The sequence below is a fragment of the Pagrus major genome, chromosome 9 (assembly GCF_040436345.1).
Source record: "Pagrus major chromosome 9, Pma_NU_1.0".
NCBI classification, from domain to species: Eukaryota; Metazoa; Chordata; class Actinopteri; order Spariformes; family Sparidae; genus Pagrus; species Pagrus major.
The window spans coordinates 8,119,308-8,135,917 of record NC_133223.1 but is presented as its reverse complement, the minus strand read 5'-3'; the positions used below and the strand labels follow the sequence as shown (position 1 = coordinate 8,135,917).

The following is a 16,610-nucleotide window of genomic DNA, read 5'->3' as shown; positions in this document are numbered from 1 at the left end:
AGATCCCCAACCCCCCACCTGAGGTGTATGCCTCCATTGAGGAAGACCCGGGCAGGGCGCGGCGTTACCTGGCCTCACGCATGCTGAAGAAGCTGCAGGAAGGGCTGGGATCCGGTGTGGCTGTCCACGTGGTGCCGGGCAGGATGGAGATGAAGTGCAACTTCCCTCCAGCCTCTTACTACCTCTACGAGTACAAACACCGGCTGGCCTCGGGCACCGTGTGTGTGTTTGGATGAAAGGGAAGGGGAGAGAAAACAACATGCTGTTCTCACACAGATGTTTCGTAATCATATTAGAGTATCGGCTTTATTTTTGTTGCTCTCACAGTGGCATTAACATGTCTTGTGTAATATTGCTTACAAATAAATGTCATTTTGGAGGAAAGGAACTATGACATACATGAGTTTTTATTATATCATCGGCAAAACTACAACTTGGGTCTTATCTAAGACATCCCTAGAGAAGCCAGTGGCATTAGTCCAGGGAAGGTACTGTCGGTCAGTTGGTCAGACAGTCGGCCTGAAATATCTCAGCAACTATTGGATGCATTGCATGAAATCTGTACATTCATGGGCTCCAAAGGATGAATTTATCTAGCGCCATTATGAGGTAAAATTTCACTTTGTCTAATACTTTGGTTTATGATGAATAAGTTGTGCTGTGTTGTACAGATGTGTCAATGTAACTGAGATGGTGAGCATGTTAAACGTTGCTGAGGTCTGAGAACAGTGTGACTGAAGCTACTTATGCTCAACGTTAGACACACATACAGATACAGATGGAACCTTCTGTCCGTACTCAGCAGTCATTTTGTCCGAAGCCCCCGGGAAGAGCACCATGCTTTGAAGCCAATTTTCATAGTGGCCAAACTGTTTAATTACAACGTCACGTAATGCACTGATGATGCACATTGTGAAAGAAGCGTCTGTAAAATGGTGGTTAATTTCTTTGAGCGCCACAAAATGACTTGTTTCACTGTCATAATTTAAGCCATTTGGTCCAATAAAATTTAGAAGAGCCATGATTAAATCATTTCATCTCTATTCAAGTTAGCCGGGCAACAAACCAGAAGTTAGCTGGCTCGGTCGGCAAATGTCTCCAGTGCGTACTCTCTATAGGCCCCACAACGTGGAAGATCTGGGTATTTTCGTAGCCTGAAAGTCGAGCCATTTTGGCTTGATGTGCCACTGAGCAGCTTTTACAGGAATTAATGGGGCTCTGCCTCCAACACTGTGTCCAGGTTTTAATGTAACATCCTTGTTTTGTCCATATTCCTGCAAGTTTCTTAAAGCTCATTGGTACGGACCATTGGAGCAGTAACTTGGTAGTCATGGGTGGGGCAGTGTAGCCAATAGTGCAACCGACACACGACCACAGGACAAGAGGAAGAGGTTTTAAAAATGGTGGAACTTCCTGAGGAGAGGTTATGCGAGTTGGTGAGAAGTGTTAAACATCTGTATGATGTTACTTCACCCAGGCACAGAGACAAACAGTTACTATAGAACAGCTGGCAGGAGGTGGAGTTAGATGGTTCAAGACCGATTTGACTCCAGGTGCAATGGAAGTTGGAAGTAAAGAAGGATGCAGGCAGTGACAGTTATATCATTTGAAATGGATGTATCTATGTTCGTATGTAAAGGGAGCATCAATGAGCCATCACTGTAGCTACAGCAAAGTCAGAACAGGGATAGAACACAAGTCGTCAGACAACTAGATGTTCTTCATTGCAGAGTTACTTTAAGTTGAACCAGAGGTCAGAGTTAATAATGTAATGGATGTTTAAACAGTTGGGAAATAATTTGACTGCCTTTTGTTTCAATAAGTTTAGCTAATACGGGTGATTGTTGTGTGACTGCTCATGTTTTATTGCCCAGTCTTACTTTTGTTTTAGCAATGTTGCTGTGTTTCCTTAACCAGACGCACCAGACAGTTTGTTACACAAAAACACCTGGTCAGTTGCCACTAGGAAGTGTTTGGAAAAGGGCAGGCACTTTCAAAGAATTCTTGGCAGGTTATTGGACGAACCATTTGTCTATCACAGGCTAACTTCAACCGGTCCGATCAACAGTCGGAGAGTGCTGCCACCAGCGGAGCCAGTTTGTAAATCAAATCAAATCAAAAGAGCAAATTCATCTTTTCCATGGAGTGCTGTTCTTTGCTCTTCTTTCAATGTGATGTACTCTCCAGTTCTGATAGAGCTGGTGCTATAGCAGCTATGCTAACCTCTTTTCAAACAAACAAGATGCTTCTGTCGCTGGTCGTCACATCTAAACCACGCCCGTAGCTGCCAGTAGTTCCTCAAAGGACACTGATTGTCTGAACTACTGTGTGTGTTCAGCCACAAGCGCAAAGCTTGAAGCCTGGCAAGATGGATTTGTGAGATGATGTGATCTTGCGAATCTAGCTCCCTCACAAGACAAGTGTTCCCAGATCTCAGCAATGAATTTGGTGAGCATAATGTTGTAAGGAAGGATGTCAAAAACAACAAAAATAAAGCCCAAGTTTTATGAAATCAGAATTTCCTTTAAGGCTTGCTGCATCTTTCTCATTTTGTCACTTAGATTGGCATTGACTGTCCAAACAAATCAATGCTAAATTGCAATATCAACAAGAAGCAGCTATCAAATGTTTGACCCGTCTTTAATGTTACAGTCTTTGTTTATTGCTAATAACTGATGGATCAGTAGACGGAATAATTCCCAGTCAGAATGAAAATAGTCAATGCTCTAAAACTGTCCATCTCATTAATGACGTGTCCAACTCGTATCCACATGAAGAATCAGTCTTTCTGTAAAATGTTCCAGAAATATCCATATCTCCTGTCCTTTCCATACAGCAAAAAAAGTCCAATCACTGTCCTCGGTCTTACACGAGTCCACTGTCAGAGTTGAGCTGCATCATTTTTTCTAAGTCCTTCTTGACATCTGGGAAGCCCTCCAGCACGTCCTGAAAGTCGTCCCAGGACAGAGAGAAGCACTGGCAGTCAGTCAGTGCCTTCACTGTGGCCAGATGTTTGCCTTTGGTTAGCATGCATGTCTCTGTAGTACACACAGAGGGAACCACAAAGCATGGTTAATGAGTGAGTAAATCCAAATAACAGGGATGAGATCTGACAATTAATCCTAAATTAAATAACCAGACTGAGCTGAGTTGTTTCGGGAAGCCTGCTTAGCTCTAAACGCTGCTAGGTTTGCTGCCAAAAAGATTAGGACCCGTTCCCACTTAAAGCCTGAGAATTAAATAAATCCTCCAAATTGGAGAAGATAGATTCATTTAGTTTGACCTCTTCTTGTATTAAGATACATGGGTCGGGAGTGGTGATCTAAACAGGCCCTGTGGGATGCAGCACCATGTAGTTCCTGGAGCAAGCATAGAAACTTTCACACTAAACCTAAAATGTAAATCAGAAAACCACCAGAGTTGATCAGCTACCTAGATTTCACAGTAGTAATATTATCAGTCGATTAAAATATAAACTAATTAAATGCAGACATTTTTCCTTTTTTTCCAGTGTTTGTCGGGCTCACAGCACCAAAAATAACAACAACAACATCTTTCCCTGGAAACTGCTCCCTGCTACTCTAATAATAATCCACTGAACAAGCTGTCAGCTAGTCTAAGGCAGTTCCAGTGAAAACCATTTACAGAGAAGTCTAAATCATAACTGTAATATGTTTTCATAAGACAGAATATTAACACGTTTTTAAAAGGAGTTTGGCCTGATCTCCTAAAGAGAGAAGGAAGCATACAATGCTGTCCTTTAGCCCTGTTATTTTCAACCTTTGTTGACACCTATCTGAAATAGTTTTCAGCGTGGATTACTCATTTGAATTACCTTTAGATAGCAGGGCTGTTGAAGAGGTTTGATTGGTTTTACGAAAGCTGAAAGCAATTCACAGTTCTATGGATCATTGGGACACTATTTCTGGAAAGAGATGTTAATTAAGGGAGAAAATATGTTTCTTTTTTGTAATTTGAGTGGACTGACCTTGTGTGTATTTTTCCATTGTTTAAAAGAGACATATGGTCATTTTCAGGTTCATAATGTTATTTTGGTTTACTAATAGTAGTAGTATAGGTTTACATGCTTTAGTTTTCACAAAGGGTTAGGGTTAGTTTATTTCATACAGTACTGCCCCCCTGTCTGAAATGCTCTGGCTTAGTTCCTCTGCTGAGGAAGGATATAAGATGGGACTGAAAGCAGAAAAACCTAGAAAGAAAGTAAGTAAGTAAAGTAAGACTTTTTTGAGGTAAAATTCAAATTTACAGGCCCAGACTATTTATTGTACCTGCTCCTTAAAAAATGTCATTAGTCATAATGTACCTAAATGCATTTTAAAAATACAACGGAAGCGTTCGGACAAATTAGCCTGTAGCACTTTTGATTGTGTCTGTGCATTCGGTACATTATGTAATACTTAAACAGCATTGTTGTGTTCTTATTGTACTTTGCTTCAGGCAATACAGATGTTACTGAGAATTTTCTTAAAGTGACTGAATATGAGATAAAGAACTGGATTTCATCTTAGTTTGTTAGTATTTTTCTAGAGGCAACAATCTGCTTTACAGCCGACTGGGCCTTCTCTTCTCACACTTCAAATTCCCAACTCTTGTTGTTTAGATATCACTTTTCAAATCCCTTAATGATGTTCCTGATAGTCACTAATGTGAATCCAACCCACCTCCAAAAAAGTCTCCATCACATAGTTCCCTCTCGTAGGAATCGGTCTCCATGAGGACCTGTCCATGGTCAATGAAGAACATGCGGTCACCAGGGACGTTCTGTCGGACGATGGCATCTCCCTCCAGGAAAACCTCGTACTCCAGCTTGAGGAGGACGGCGTTGATAAAGTTCTCGTCTCTGTTCTGAAACACCGGCACGTTTCTTAGCAGTCGGCTACACATCACCATCAGGATTTGCTGAAAAATAAATAAAAAAATATCATGTTACAAATGTTATGTTGGAAATATAAGAGTAGAAAATCAGGAAATATAAGATTATTATATAACATGTTGCCTCAAAAGATCAGTAGAATGAACAAAGACTTCAATTTAACAAGTTAAGCTTAGCAGAACCTCTCAGATGAACCACAGCTGTACCTCTTTAAGCGCTGACGACACTGTGTCCATGACGTCCTTCTCTTGAAACCACTTCCCTCCGTAGCGAGCCTGGTAGTAGTTGCTGATACGGAGCTGCAGCTCTGGTGGGAGCTTCATGAAGGCCATGTAGTGCTCCAAACGGCTCATCTGTGGAGAGTCACAATGTTTTCAGGATCCACCTCTCATCACATAATACACAAGCTGCATGTTTAATCATGAATCATAATTGCATGGTTCTACAACTGTGTAACTGTAAAAGCTCAGTGTGAAGGGAATATTTGTATGATGATATTTAAAATTAGGATTAATGAGTCCTAGAAGATTGATAGGCATGTGTACCACAGCCTCTACCTGAGGCCAAAGGTAAAATGTTCAAGAATAAGAGCTACAGTTGAAATGAATGTTACTTGTACTCAATTTTATAATCAGGTCATGCAACAACTTATTTATCATTGTAGTGGAAACTGTGTAGGAGTTTTTGCCATGTGCTTTCCAACCTGGCTCTCCATTTCTTACGAAAGACTACATGGGAAATTATTGTTTGAATAAATAAACAATGAAATATATTAATAAGAACTTAGCAAATGAATAAGCAATAAAATCTAATTGTTTTCCCTTGTTAACTTAATTATGCCTAATTTCTATAAAAAGATATCTGCATATGAATGCAGAATCTCCAGGCGAAGGGCAACATATTGGTATCAGAAGCTTTCTGTAGTCCGGGCTTGAGTTGCATGCAGGTTAACAGTCCACGTGGAGAGAAAACGCACAGGCCGAAATATGATCTCAGAACCCATCGCCTATCGTCTGACAACAATTTTTCTTCTTATTATTTTTTATTTTATTTTATCTGCATTCACAGCAAGCAAGTTATGTTACTACCACAGAAGTTGCAGCCACTAGACTATCTGGAAAGATAAAACATTAGACATAAGTTGACACAATTAAAATTCATATGCAGATATCTGTTTATAGAGATCAGCCGAAATGTCGTTGGGACCTAAAACACCAAGTCTCATAGTCGAACTATAAACAATGACCAGCACATATATAAGATAGATATAATATGTATTATATATTGTGATATCCACCGGCCACACTGAAACATTGGCCCCGTTGACTAAATTGTAATCAGAAAATACCTGATGGGTTACAAAATTGAAATATGTTAAAATAATATAGATCTTGCTTGTATAACCAGCGTCAGCTCATGACTTATTTTCTGTTCCACTGAGTAAAGTAACTTGATCTCTAATGAGCTGTATTTTCTGACGAATCAAAGTGTCAGTAATAATGACCTTGCTCTTGTACTCCTTGGCCGCTGGGTCGATGTTGGCGATCATGGTTGTAGCGTTGGCCACAAGGACTGTGTACATCAGACACCCGGACACCATGCTGACCATGACAATCCACATTTCAACATAATCTGGAGAACAAGACACCGACACATGAGCTTGCTTGGTGTGAAATGTCAGGTATTTATATCTGCGAGAGAATTTGATACACCTGTGCTTTTTTTAGTAATGGAAAAAGAAAATCCATAGTTCTCACTTGTTGGTGCGTCCATGGAGCCATACGAGAGGGCAATCATCTGAGAGAGCGCTCGGAAAACTCCCCAAGAGTACTTCACGATCACTGTGGCATTCTGGAAAGATGTTTACATTATAAGTGATACTACACGACTGATGCTTGTAAAATGATTTATATAAATGTTGATCCGTCTTGAATTCGAGTGTAAAGTTTTGAGAAATAAGTTTCACCATCAGGTTTTCTTTCCGGACCCAGCAGTCAGTTGGAAACTCCTCCAGCATAGGAACAAAGTACTGGATGCAGCCGTTCCAGTGACACAGCAGGAAAATCATCATGAACAGAGACAAGATGCGGAAGAACAGACGGACCACCTCCAAGTTTGCGTTTGACACCTGCCAGGAAGACATGACAAGAAAACGTGTATTAAAGCAGCATACTGGATTTAACCTGGCTTAGGATCATATCGTAAAAATACATTTCACTCACTCACCAGCACACAGGTACATTAACAGCACTTGTTCATGACAATAGGTAAATATTTACTTCAGTAACGGTTGATTTTTTTAAGGTTGTTCACACAAGAACAACCTTAAAACAATACAACAGCCATGTTATCAGCCATGGCCACTAAATTATAACAGAATTTGGACAAGGTTACACATATTTTTCACAGCTTAAACTTGCTGTAAAAAAAGTACTTAAATTATTATCCTGGTTTATTACGACCTGGATCTTATTTCATAGTTTTGGTCATCATTTCTATCAGTGATGATAATATTGTTTTCACCAAATTAAATGCTGAGATCTGGGAACACAACAACATCAGTACAACAGAGTAGGATGGGGCAAGAAACATGAGCAAATTATCAGACAGGCTGTTACAAGCCAACACTGTAGCCAAATTATCTAAACCACTTCATTTGCAGGGAAATCAGAAAATGAGAGTGCCTGAAATGATGGAAATGACCCCTGATTACACAGACAGTAGTACAGTAAGTAAGTACAGTTGGTCAGAGTTGAAGTGGGACACTGGTCTGTAAACTATGATGGGTGATTTATTTTCTACTAGAAAATGTTTACATGCTTTAATGTTCAAAAAACACATTATTTTTGTTATACTGTCCATTGCTGCAGCACCTCTATACATCCTGTCTGAATACCCTGTTTTAGTGCCTGTCTCTTTAAGGCCCCCCTCCCAAGCAGCCCAGTCGGCTCTGATTGGTCAGCTCTCACTGCCCACTTTGTTTCAGCTCTGCCAATATTTCTGCAAACAGGGCTGTGCTGGGGGCTGTGGGCGGTGACTGTATAGTTGTGACATCGCAACCTTACAGAAGTCCTGATGGGTTGTTTAAAGGCACGGTTTTTGCATACGTGCTGTGTGCATTTCTCTGAAATGACTGAGCTTTCACAATATTTATCTAGCACCTGGACCTGTTTTGTAATCAAAAAAGGACATGTAAATCTAACCTTCTATAAGATGGGACCTTTAAAGCAACATTATGTAACTTTGTACCTTAAAATAACAACTTCAGAATCATGTTGATGGTACAGTGTCCTGTAACAGGGTGAATGTTGTCTCATGTTTACTTCAACATACAAGTTTCTAAGACATAACATTGTTATGACGTAATGAGTTTTGTCTGTAGTTAGCACCTACATTAAGTCTGACAAATTGTTACAGAGCTGGGATTTGTATTTAGCACAGTGGTGTTGCACTCACACAAAATGCCAATTTCGACATAATGGTGCTTTAAATAAAATTAAGTAAACCGATTAATTGCATCCAAGTAAACTAATTGCAACATCAGCATCTCCTAAACACTGGTGCTGTATATTCATACCACACTTTCAGAACCAGTTTTAATAAATGTTGAGGCACTTGTGGAGAACTTATTCTGGCAGCAAGGAAATACGGACTCAAAAGGACATCAATGCAAGATTGGCGAGAGTCAAGGGTGTGTTTCCCAACGTGTGGAATGTCGATCCTAGTGTACAGTTCCAGGCTGTCATATACAGCAATAGATGCCTTCTGGCTTAACACAATCACAAACTTGGAATTGTCAATTAAAACCAAAAGTATGAACATCATTACTGAATTAAGGCCAAGACAACTGCGATGGCTGGACCATGTGATTGAAATGGAGGCGGATTGTGCCGAGATGGACTCAAGGGAAAAGAAAACCTGGAAGACCAAGAATGACCCGCCACTGAACTGTGATGGACAAGCTAGCAACGATTAACTTTGGGGGAGGCTTAACCTTTCGCCAAAGACAGGAAACGATGTAAGGAACTCTCTCTGGCCTTATGGATTATAGACAAAGAGGATTAGTTCAGTAAACAGGTTTATGTCTTAAATCAATAAATCAGTGAGGATAAAAAACATTTCTCTCAATTGTCCAAAGTGAGAGCATCAACTTCACCGATACATACACCAGAAACTATTTGTTTCAGCCACTAGTAGCTGGTCAAAGGCTTGGAGTTACACACCACATACATTATGCAATATTGAGATTTGTTTCGAGACATATTGTGTTTCATTATGAGATTACCATGAACATCATCATAACCGGTATGAGGTGTCCTATACCTTTATATTTTGCCATACCTCTGTTGTTTGAGCACAATATACAGTACATGTGATTAGAAAAAGGCAAACTCTGATAAAAGGCAGAAAATGAAACAAATGCATTGTCGATAGTACCAGCTCTTGTTTAACAAATGACATTGTAGGTGTTCAAAGTCAGATTAGTCATCGGAACCAGGTCTGGTAAGGTATCTGCAGGCAGAAGAAAAGTCGATTGAATTTCAAAGGGGAGCTTTGAAGACTGTCTAGTGTTTAGACTTACTTTCTCCACCTCGTTGAAGAACCTGACCAGTCTGGACACTCGAGCGAGTCTGATCAAGCTGAGGATCCGCACAAACATCAGTATTCTCATCATCTTGTTGGTCTTGGAGGGGTTGTCATCGTTGTGGTATTGTAAGTCCTGAGATGATAAATTACAGAGGCTCAATTATCAATGGTATGAATTTTGTTTGATTTTCTTTTTTTTCATTTATCTAATTTCATTATCACTAAATTTATGTTACAGAACATTTGATGAGTTTATTGTACTGCCTTTTCCTCAGGAGTTACTCTCTGTAGAAACACCGTCTTACTGCTCTGAGTGCTTTCTAATAATAAACCATGAAGAAATAAAGTGAATCCAAGTGCATAACTGTTTTGACATGTACTGCAGCACACTGGCTGTTTGCTGCTTCAACAGTCTGTTCATTATTACCGCAAACAGCAGAATGTAGCCGATTGGGAAAGCAGCTATAACGTCCGGTATGAACCATGTCCTCAGGTAACTGACTCGGATCCGCTTGATATCCAGAATAGCTTCCTGCGAAAGAGAGCAGAGCAGCAGATTGAGCAGATGGATGAAGATGCTGCACAGCACGTGCCACCATCACATGTCTAATTTAACACTTGAACTGAACCAATGTTTTGGGAGTTTTTCCAAAGTTAAGGAAGACAGTGGTGTCAGATGAGGTTAGCAGTGTGCTCAAAAAAAATCAACATTAATCTGACAGCGTTGTTGAATTGTTGCTAAACCTCGGACATTAATATTTCAAAGAGGCAGAAACCGAGTGAGAATAAATCTGGCGAAACCAGATGTTTGTGCAGCCCAGAGTAAACATCACAGACAGGGAGAACATCACAGATGGGCCATTTGTGATTGGCGAGATAGAAGTCGCAAAGCATGAGCAGATGAAAACAAACAGGATATAGTCTGCTCTTAATTGGAAATGTTAGACCTCTCATTCATCCAATACATCGTAATCCCTGTTATAAAATCAAACAGCAGGTGCCAATTTTGCCCATGTCCAGGAGCAGGGGGAGGGAGGATTGCTAATCTAGCCTTTCGTGTATTGAGTAGATTACAGATGGGACAGAGATGGATTGTGTGTGCTTGTCTGCACAGGGATTATGGTCCTTCAAACTGTATCTGAAAAAAATAGAGTACAGCCACTCTCACCTCGCCGTCCTCTGTTATGATGCCCATTCGGAAATTCAGAGCCACATCTATCAGGAACAGCGTGTCTGAAAACACATTAAATCCTTCCCATGCCAGTCCGCTGTGGCCGTCCAGAAACGCTATCTCCATGGGGATCCCAATCAGGTTCAGAAATGTGATGGCCATCATGCACATGATGTAGTAACTCCTACAGGGTCACAAAACATATGTGTGCCTTAGATCTTGATGTAGGTTTGTAGTGGAAAGTCTCGACTGGTTTGCCAGAAGGACTAATTAGACAGTCATGCTGCAGCCGGTAAGGCATGCTGATTTATGCACACTAAATACTCTGATACTGTAACTGCACATCTTCTCAGCTGGGGTTCGATTGCCAGGCTCAAATAACTCTGCTCTCTGATCCAGATTGTTGATTCCCTCTCTGTTTCAATGCATTTGATTCCCTTACAAAACTAATAATAGCAATACTGCAAAACCAGCCATCTGTGTCAGCATTTTACTTAAAGAAGTCATTTTTAGCACCTGCTTTTTTCTTTCTTTCTCTGGTATCATCTTAAAAATCTTCCCGGTGACTTGTTTTTCCTTTAATATTACATACTCTTTACATTTGACTTATTATACTGTATTTTTCTCTTTGTTTTCACAATTGTAAATTATTGTAAAATGTACAATTATTGCATTGTTGACTTAAAAATGCTTAATTCTAATTAGCAATGCAAGTAAAGGGAGTAATGCTGCAGCATATGGTTCAGTATTAATTAATCTTCTGATTTCTTATTTAGTCAATAGAATGTCAGAAAATGTTATGAAATGCCCAAAACAATTTTACTAACAGTCAAAGTGCTGCCATCAAGCTCTTGTTTCTCCCTAAATAACACCCCAAAACCTAAAAATATTAGGTTTACTGCAGAAAAAGAGAAAAAAAAAACAGCAAATCTGTTAAGAAGTTGGAGCTAGAAAATGTTTGCTATTTCTTAATTGATATTCCAAACATTTGCAGATTATCTTTCTATTAATCAACTGACTGACTGATTGGTTTGGAGATGAGAGATAAGACAATACTTTATTTATCCCCAGAGCAAAATGAGGCAAATCATCACCTTCAAAAACTTGCTGAAACTACACAACTTTTAAAGAAACGGTCTAATACTAGAAGTGGTGTCTCAGTACAGGACTGGCCTGAATCTATCAAACATATTGAATACCTTATGAGGCTGAACGGGTGGATGACAAAGACTCCGCTCTCCAGCTGCCGCATGCACTCCTTCTCCACGGCCATCTCGCTGCCGTACACATACAGGGACTGTCTGTTCAGCTGCGGGAGAAGCAGGGCTCTCCATCCACAGGTGGCCGTGGTGCATCCTGCGGTGGGACCTTTTAGTTTCTCCATGGTCCGACCTGGTTCCCCTGTGATCAGCCAAAGGCCATGCTCCCTCTGCTGCTGCCGCTGCTGCTGCTTCTTCTGCTCTGGACAAGTGGAGTCTGACTCTACCAGTCCTGACCTCCCCTCTTGGTCACAAGGTAATTTTCCATCAAGGCTCCCAACCTCGGGCTTATTGAAGCTGTGTGGAGTGAGGCGAGTGGATACCCGCCTTTCTGCTCCCTCCCTCCCTCCCTCCCTCTCTCTCCGTCAGCCTCTCTCTATTTCTGCCCCCACCCCGCCCCTCCACTTCTTTTCTTTTTCTCCCAGCTCATCAACTATTCAGTATCTGTGTCTCATCCCCACATGAATCAAGCCACGTCAGGATGGTAAGGTCCAGCTCACATTAATACTGAAGACGATGGCATGTGTGTGTATGTGTGTGTGTGTGTGTGTGCGTGTGTGGGTGTGTGTGTGTGGACGGGATCACAATTATTGTCATGTGACACGACAATGACATCTGGCAGTGTACTATACTGGGACAAGTTCAGTCTGGGCCATCTCTACCAGGGATGTAATTAAACACTGTACTGTGTTACCTGATGCTTTACATATGCTCTCAGCTCCGAGCCAGCTCCTGTGTTGTTTGTTTGCATATTTCCCATCAGTGACAAAACACTGAAGCTGAAATATTTCATTTCAAGGATTAGACTACAGAAGATTGGGATTTTACTCAACGAGTTGTATTTACATTTTTCTTGGAAAGTCTGTAGGATTGCAGCAAAGTCTGCAAAAATAAAAAACGCAATGATATTACAGGACATAGCAGTTGATGGGATTAAATGAGGGGTCATGTTGGTGGGTGAATGACTGGCAGCAGAGTGCAGGGGATGTTTCAAATAATGTGACGAGACATATAATGGGATTATTGCTTTTTTAAAATGTTAATATTGTTTCTTTGTCTTTAAGTTCAGAGTTTGAGGTCAAATCAATTGGTGTTTGAAAAGGTGTGTTTTGTTGAACAAACAATCAGTGCTGTCTCAGGCCATTCTGTCATATTTGTTTAGGTTGATTTTTCTTATTCCTTCTAATAACAATGCTGTGCTTAAGCTCTGGTTAGGTTTAGGCACAAAAAAATACTTGGTTATGGTTAGGAAAACATCATGGATTGGCTTTAAATATATGTTTTGGTCGCTACAAATACGTCTGAAAATGTCACAAAGTCTCCTTAAAAACACCCAGTTTTGTTGCCACAAACAATGCTAGAAATTGTCCCAAGTTCTCCTTCAAAACCACTGGTTAGTGGTGTCACGTTTGCAAATGTGGAAACGCTGCGTTCCCCTAGTCTAAAACTATTCAGTAGTTTCAATCTACAAACCACAGATTCAAACTGCAGTCACAGGTTTGGCTGCCTTGTTGCGTGTAACTCCACCACCATCCATTCCACCTCCAGATGTGGAAGTAATAAACATGTAATGGCACTGTTGTATGAGGTACCCACAAGCCATACTTGAGTAAAAGTAACTATATAATGTTAAAATACTACTTTGGTAAAAGTCTTACCAGAGTAAAAGTATCTGGTATTAAATGTACTAAAGTATCAAAAGTAAAAGTAAAAGGTATGTATATATATATATATATATATATATATATGTATATATATATATATATATATATATGTATATACATATATATATATATATATATATATATATATATATATATATATATATATATATATATATATATATATATATATATGCACAAACTGTATACTATGGGTCGATCGATTAACAGCCTGGCCAATTATCAGATCCGATATTTAGCATCTTCCTGATTGTTGGAATCAGTGTTTTTTTAAATCTGATTGTCGATAAAATAAGTTGATTTAAACATGCAGTAATTTGGCTTTGGTGCAGAATGTAATCTGAAGTAACTAGTTACTAAACTTATGAAATGAATGGAGTGGAAGTGTAAAGTCCTAGAAAATGAAAATACTAGTTAAGTACAAGTACCTCAAAATTGCACTCAAGCACAGTACATGAGTAAGTACTAAGTAAGTACCTAGTTACTTTCCATCACTGATGATATGGCATGTTATGTACAAATGTCCACAGGGTATACAGCCTATTACAGGTACAAACTTGGATGCATCTGTGGTTTGCAGTAACTTTATGACTGGGCTCCATATACTCCACTGTGAGTAAAAGTTCTGCATTCAAACCTTTACTAAAGTAAAAGTATGTAAGTATCATCAGTAAAATACTCATATTGTGCAGTAAAATGATCCCTAGATTAGATTAATATTAGTGCTGCATTAATGTGTATGTGTCATTTTACTGCTGCAGATGTTTAAGGTGGGGCTCATTTTAACTCCTTTATACACTGTTGGCTAGGCTAGGCTGGTAATCTACAGCAATGCATTATATTCTATAAGATCATCATATGTTTATAGGGCTGCTGTCAACTTTTCACAGTGTCAGACAAACGGCCTATTTTCAGCTTTGTGACGATGCATTTTCCGGCTTATCCATGAGGGATTTTAAAAGGTTTATTCAGCTAAAGAAGTAGGGCGATTTTCTCAACACATAAAGGAACACTTGATCCTTCAGTTCATCAGATGAATTCAAAATCACAAAATTTGGAGATACGTGGTTGTCACTGGACAGGAAGGGTATGAAAAATTTAAAAAAGTAATTTTGAAAAGTAACTGGTAGCTAAAGCTGTGAGAAATGTAGTGGAGTAAAAAGTACAATATTTGCCCCTGACATGAGTATGAAGTTGCATAAAATGGAAATACTCAATTTGAGTACATGTACATCAAATTTGTACTTAAGTACAGTACTTGAGTAAATGTATTTCACTGTTGGTCTGTGAGAAGTTCTGTGTTCCAACAACAGCCGAGGTTTATCTGAATATACAGTACATGGGAGAATATTCATTCACTGCATAGAAAAATGCCGATCAAAGAAAGCTGACAGAGAGCTTACCTTTCTGCTTTCCTAGACGCTGCTGGAGGCTTTGAGCACACAGGAGGAGGTGGAGGCAGACGGTCAGCACTGTGGCCCTTCACCTCTCCTCCTTCAGGGGGCAGATTTCTACAGGGGACACCAACACAAAGACAGATTCACACCAACTTCAGAGTGAATTAAAGAGAATTTCAATGCTACTTGTATGTTTTGCATTAACTATTTTTAGCTACCACACTGTGTGGATTATAATCCTGTGAAAAGCAAAGCGATGACTGCAGCTAAGTGTGTTTCAGATGGAGGTGCATATCTGTCACAGAGTACAGAGCAAATTAACAATATGCTTACTGGCGGGTTTATCTAGCACACAGCTGGCCCGCAAACTAGAATAGGCGATTCAGGGCTTTTGCTTACGCACTGCTTTGCTGTGGTGACGCACTGTAGACCCAGTAGACATGCAGAAACAAACACATACCTTCAGTACTGTAGGACAGAAGATCAACATACTTCATATTACAAAACTCCCAAGTCCCTGTGTATATTCTACCCACCAGCAGCTATATTTTACAGCACAGAATATTAAATCTGACAGTGCAGAAAAACAATAATTCTGTGTGGTGGCTGATGTTAATTTTCAACTCATACATTTCTTTCCTGAGTAATACCCAGTGGAAAAGTTGGAAAGTGAACAATGTTCTTGCAGTACCACTTGAAAACCTTTCCAAATACATAATATGAGCAAAAGCTAGAAATGTCAATAGCTTTGTACTTTTGTTGTTACACTGTATAAAATGCTGACGCAACATCATATTTACAGTACTTCTGTGCTGACTAAGACAAACCTTAACACGCTAAAACAATGACACTGAACAGTTAAATAACGTGTCGTTTACCACTGCCTCCTTCAGGAGGGACTCCATCATGAGCTGCTGTGGCTGCTGAAGACCATGTGCTCTCCCAGTGCTTACTGGGAGATGATGACATCACTGCAAAGAACAAAAATTATACTTTTGATGAAGCAGATGTCTTGAATGTAAAACAGACATTTTCAGCAAAACAGAGCTAATAGAAAAGGAGGCTTAACATGTGTTTCATCATTCATCACTTTGTACTTTAATGTGTAACCACTGGTGGAATATGTACTCAGATCCATGCAGTAAAAATACCTGTACCACAATGTAGAAATACTCCATTACAAATAGAACTTGCATCCAAAATCCTACTAAAGCATAACAATTCAAATGATACTAAAAAATGTAAATGTATATAATATATGATACAAAAAGTATCAAAAATAAAAGTACTCATTTTACTGTGACTGTGAGATTAGTTAAAGGGTAACTCCACCAAGTTTACACATTAAAATGTGTTAATGGTCTTGGGGAGTACTACTGCATATGTGAAAAAGTAATATAAAGCCGTTATTGAAAAGAAGCCATGTAAGAAGTTTGAGGGAGGTCTCTTTGGTGAACTGACAACAACTGGACCAGACATTTAAAACATGATGGAGGGCTGAAACCATCAAACCATCAAAAAGGCTGAGAACTCCTGGTTTAATCTTCTTATTACATTTCTTATTATATTTTTTCATATGTTTTTATGTGAAATCTTGATCTGCAAAGTAACTATATCACT

At 39.5% G+C, this 16,610-nt stretch overlaps 2 protein-coding genes across 2 annotated transcripts; both read right to left on the bottom strand.

Annotated features, from left to right (window-relative positions):
* Positions 1–2,865: 2,865 nt before the first annotated feature.
* On the bottom strand, positions 2,866–6,503 carry LOC141002599 (potassium/sodium hyperpolarization-activated cyclic nucleotide-gated channel 1). Its single transcript, XM_073473956.1, has 4 exons — positions 6,399–6,503; positions 5,101–5,247; positions 4,683–4,920; positions 2,866–3,038 (listed from the first exon to the last, which is right to left on the bottom strand). Exons 1-4 carry the CDS (start codon positions 6,501–6,503, stop codon positions 2,866–2,868), a joined length of 663 nt encoding a protein of 220 aa, XP_073330057.1.
* Positions 6,504–6,571: 68 nt separating this feature from the next.
* On the bottom strand, positions 6,572–15,487 carry hcn5 (hyperpolarization activated cyclic nucleotide-gated potassium channel 5). The gene is made up of 9 exons (XM_073473954.1): positions 15,483–15,487; positions 14,997–15,104; positions 11,852–12,208; positions 10,650–10,836; positions 9,909–10,013; positions 9,477–9,614; positions 6,861–7,022; positions 6,652–6,745; positions 6,572–6,585 (listed from the first exon to the last, which is right to left on the bottom strand). The coding sequence occupies exons 1-9, from the start codon at positions 15,485–15,487 to the stop codon at positions 6,572–6,574; spliced, it is 1,170 nt and encodes a 389-aa protein (XP_073330055.1).
* Between the last annotated feature and the right edge of the window lie 1,123 nt (positions 15,488–16,610).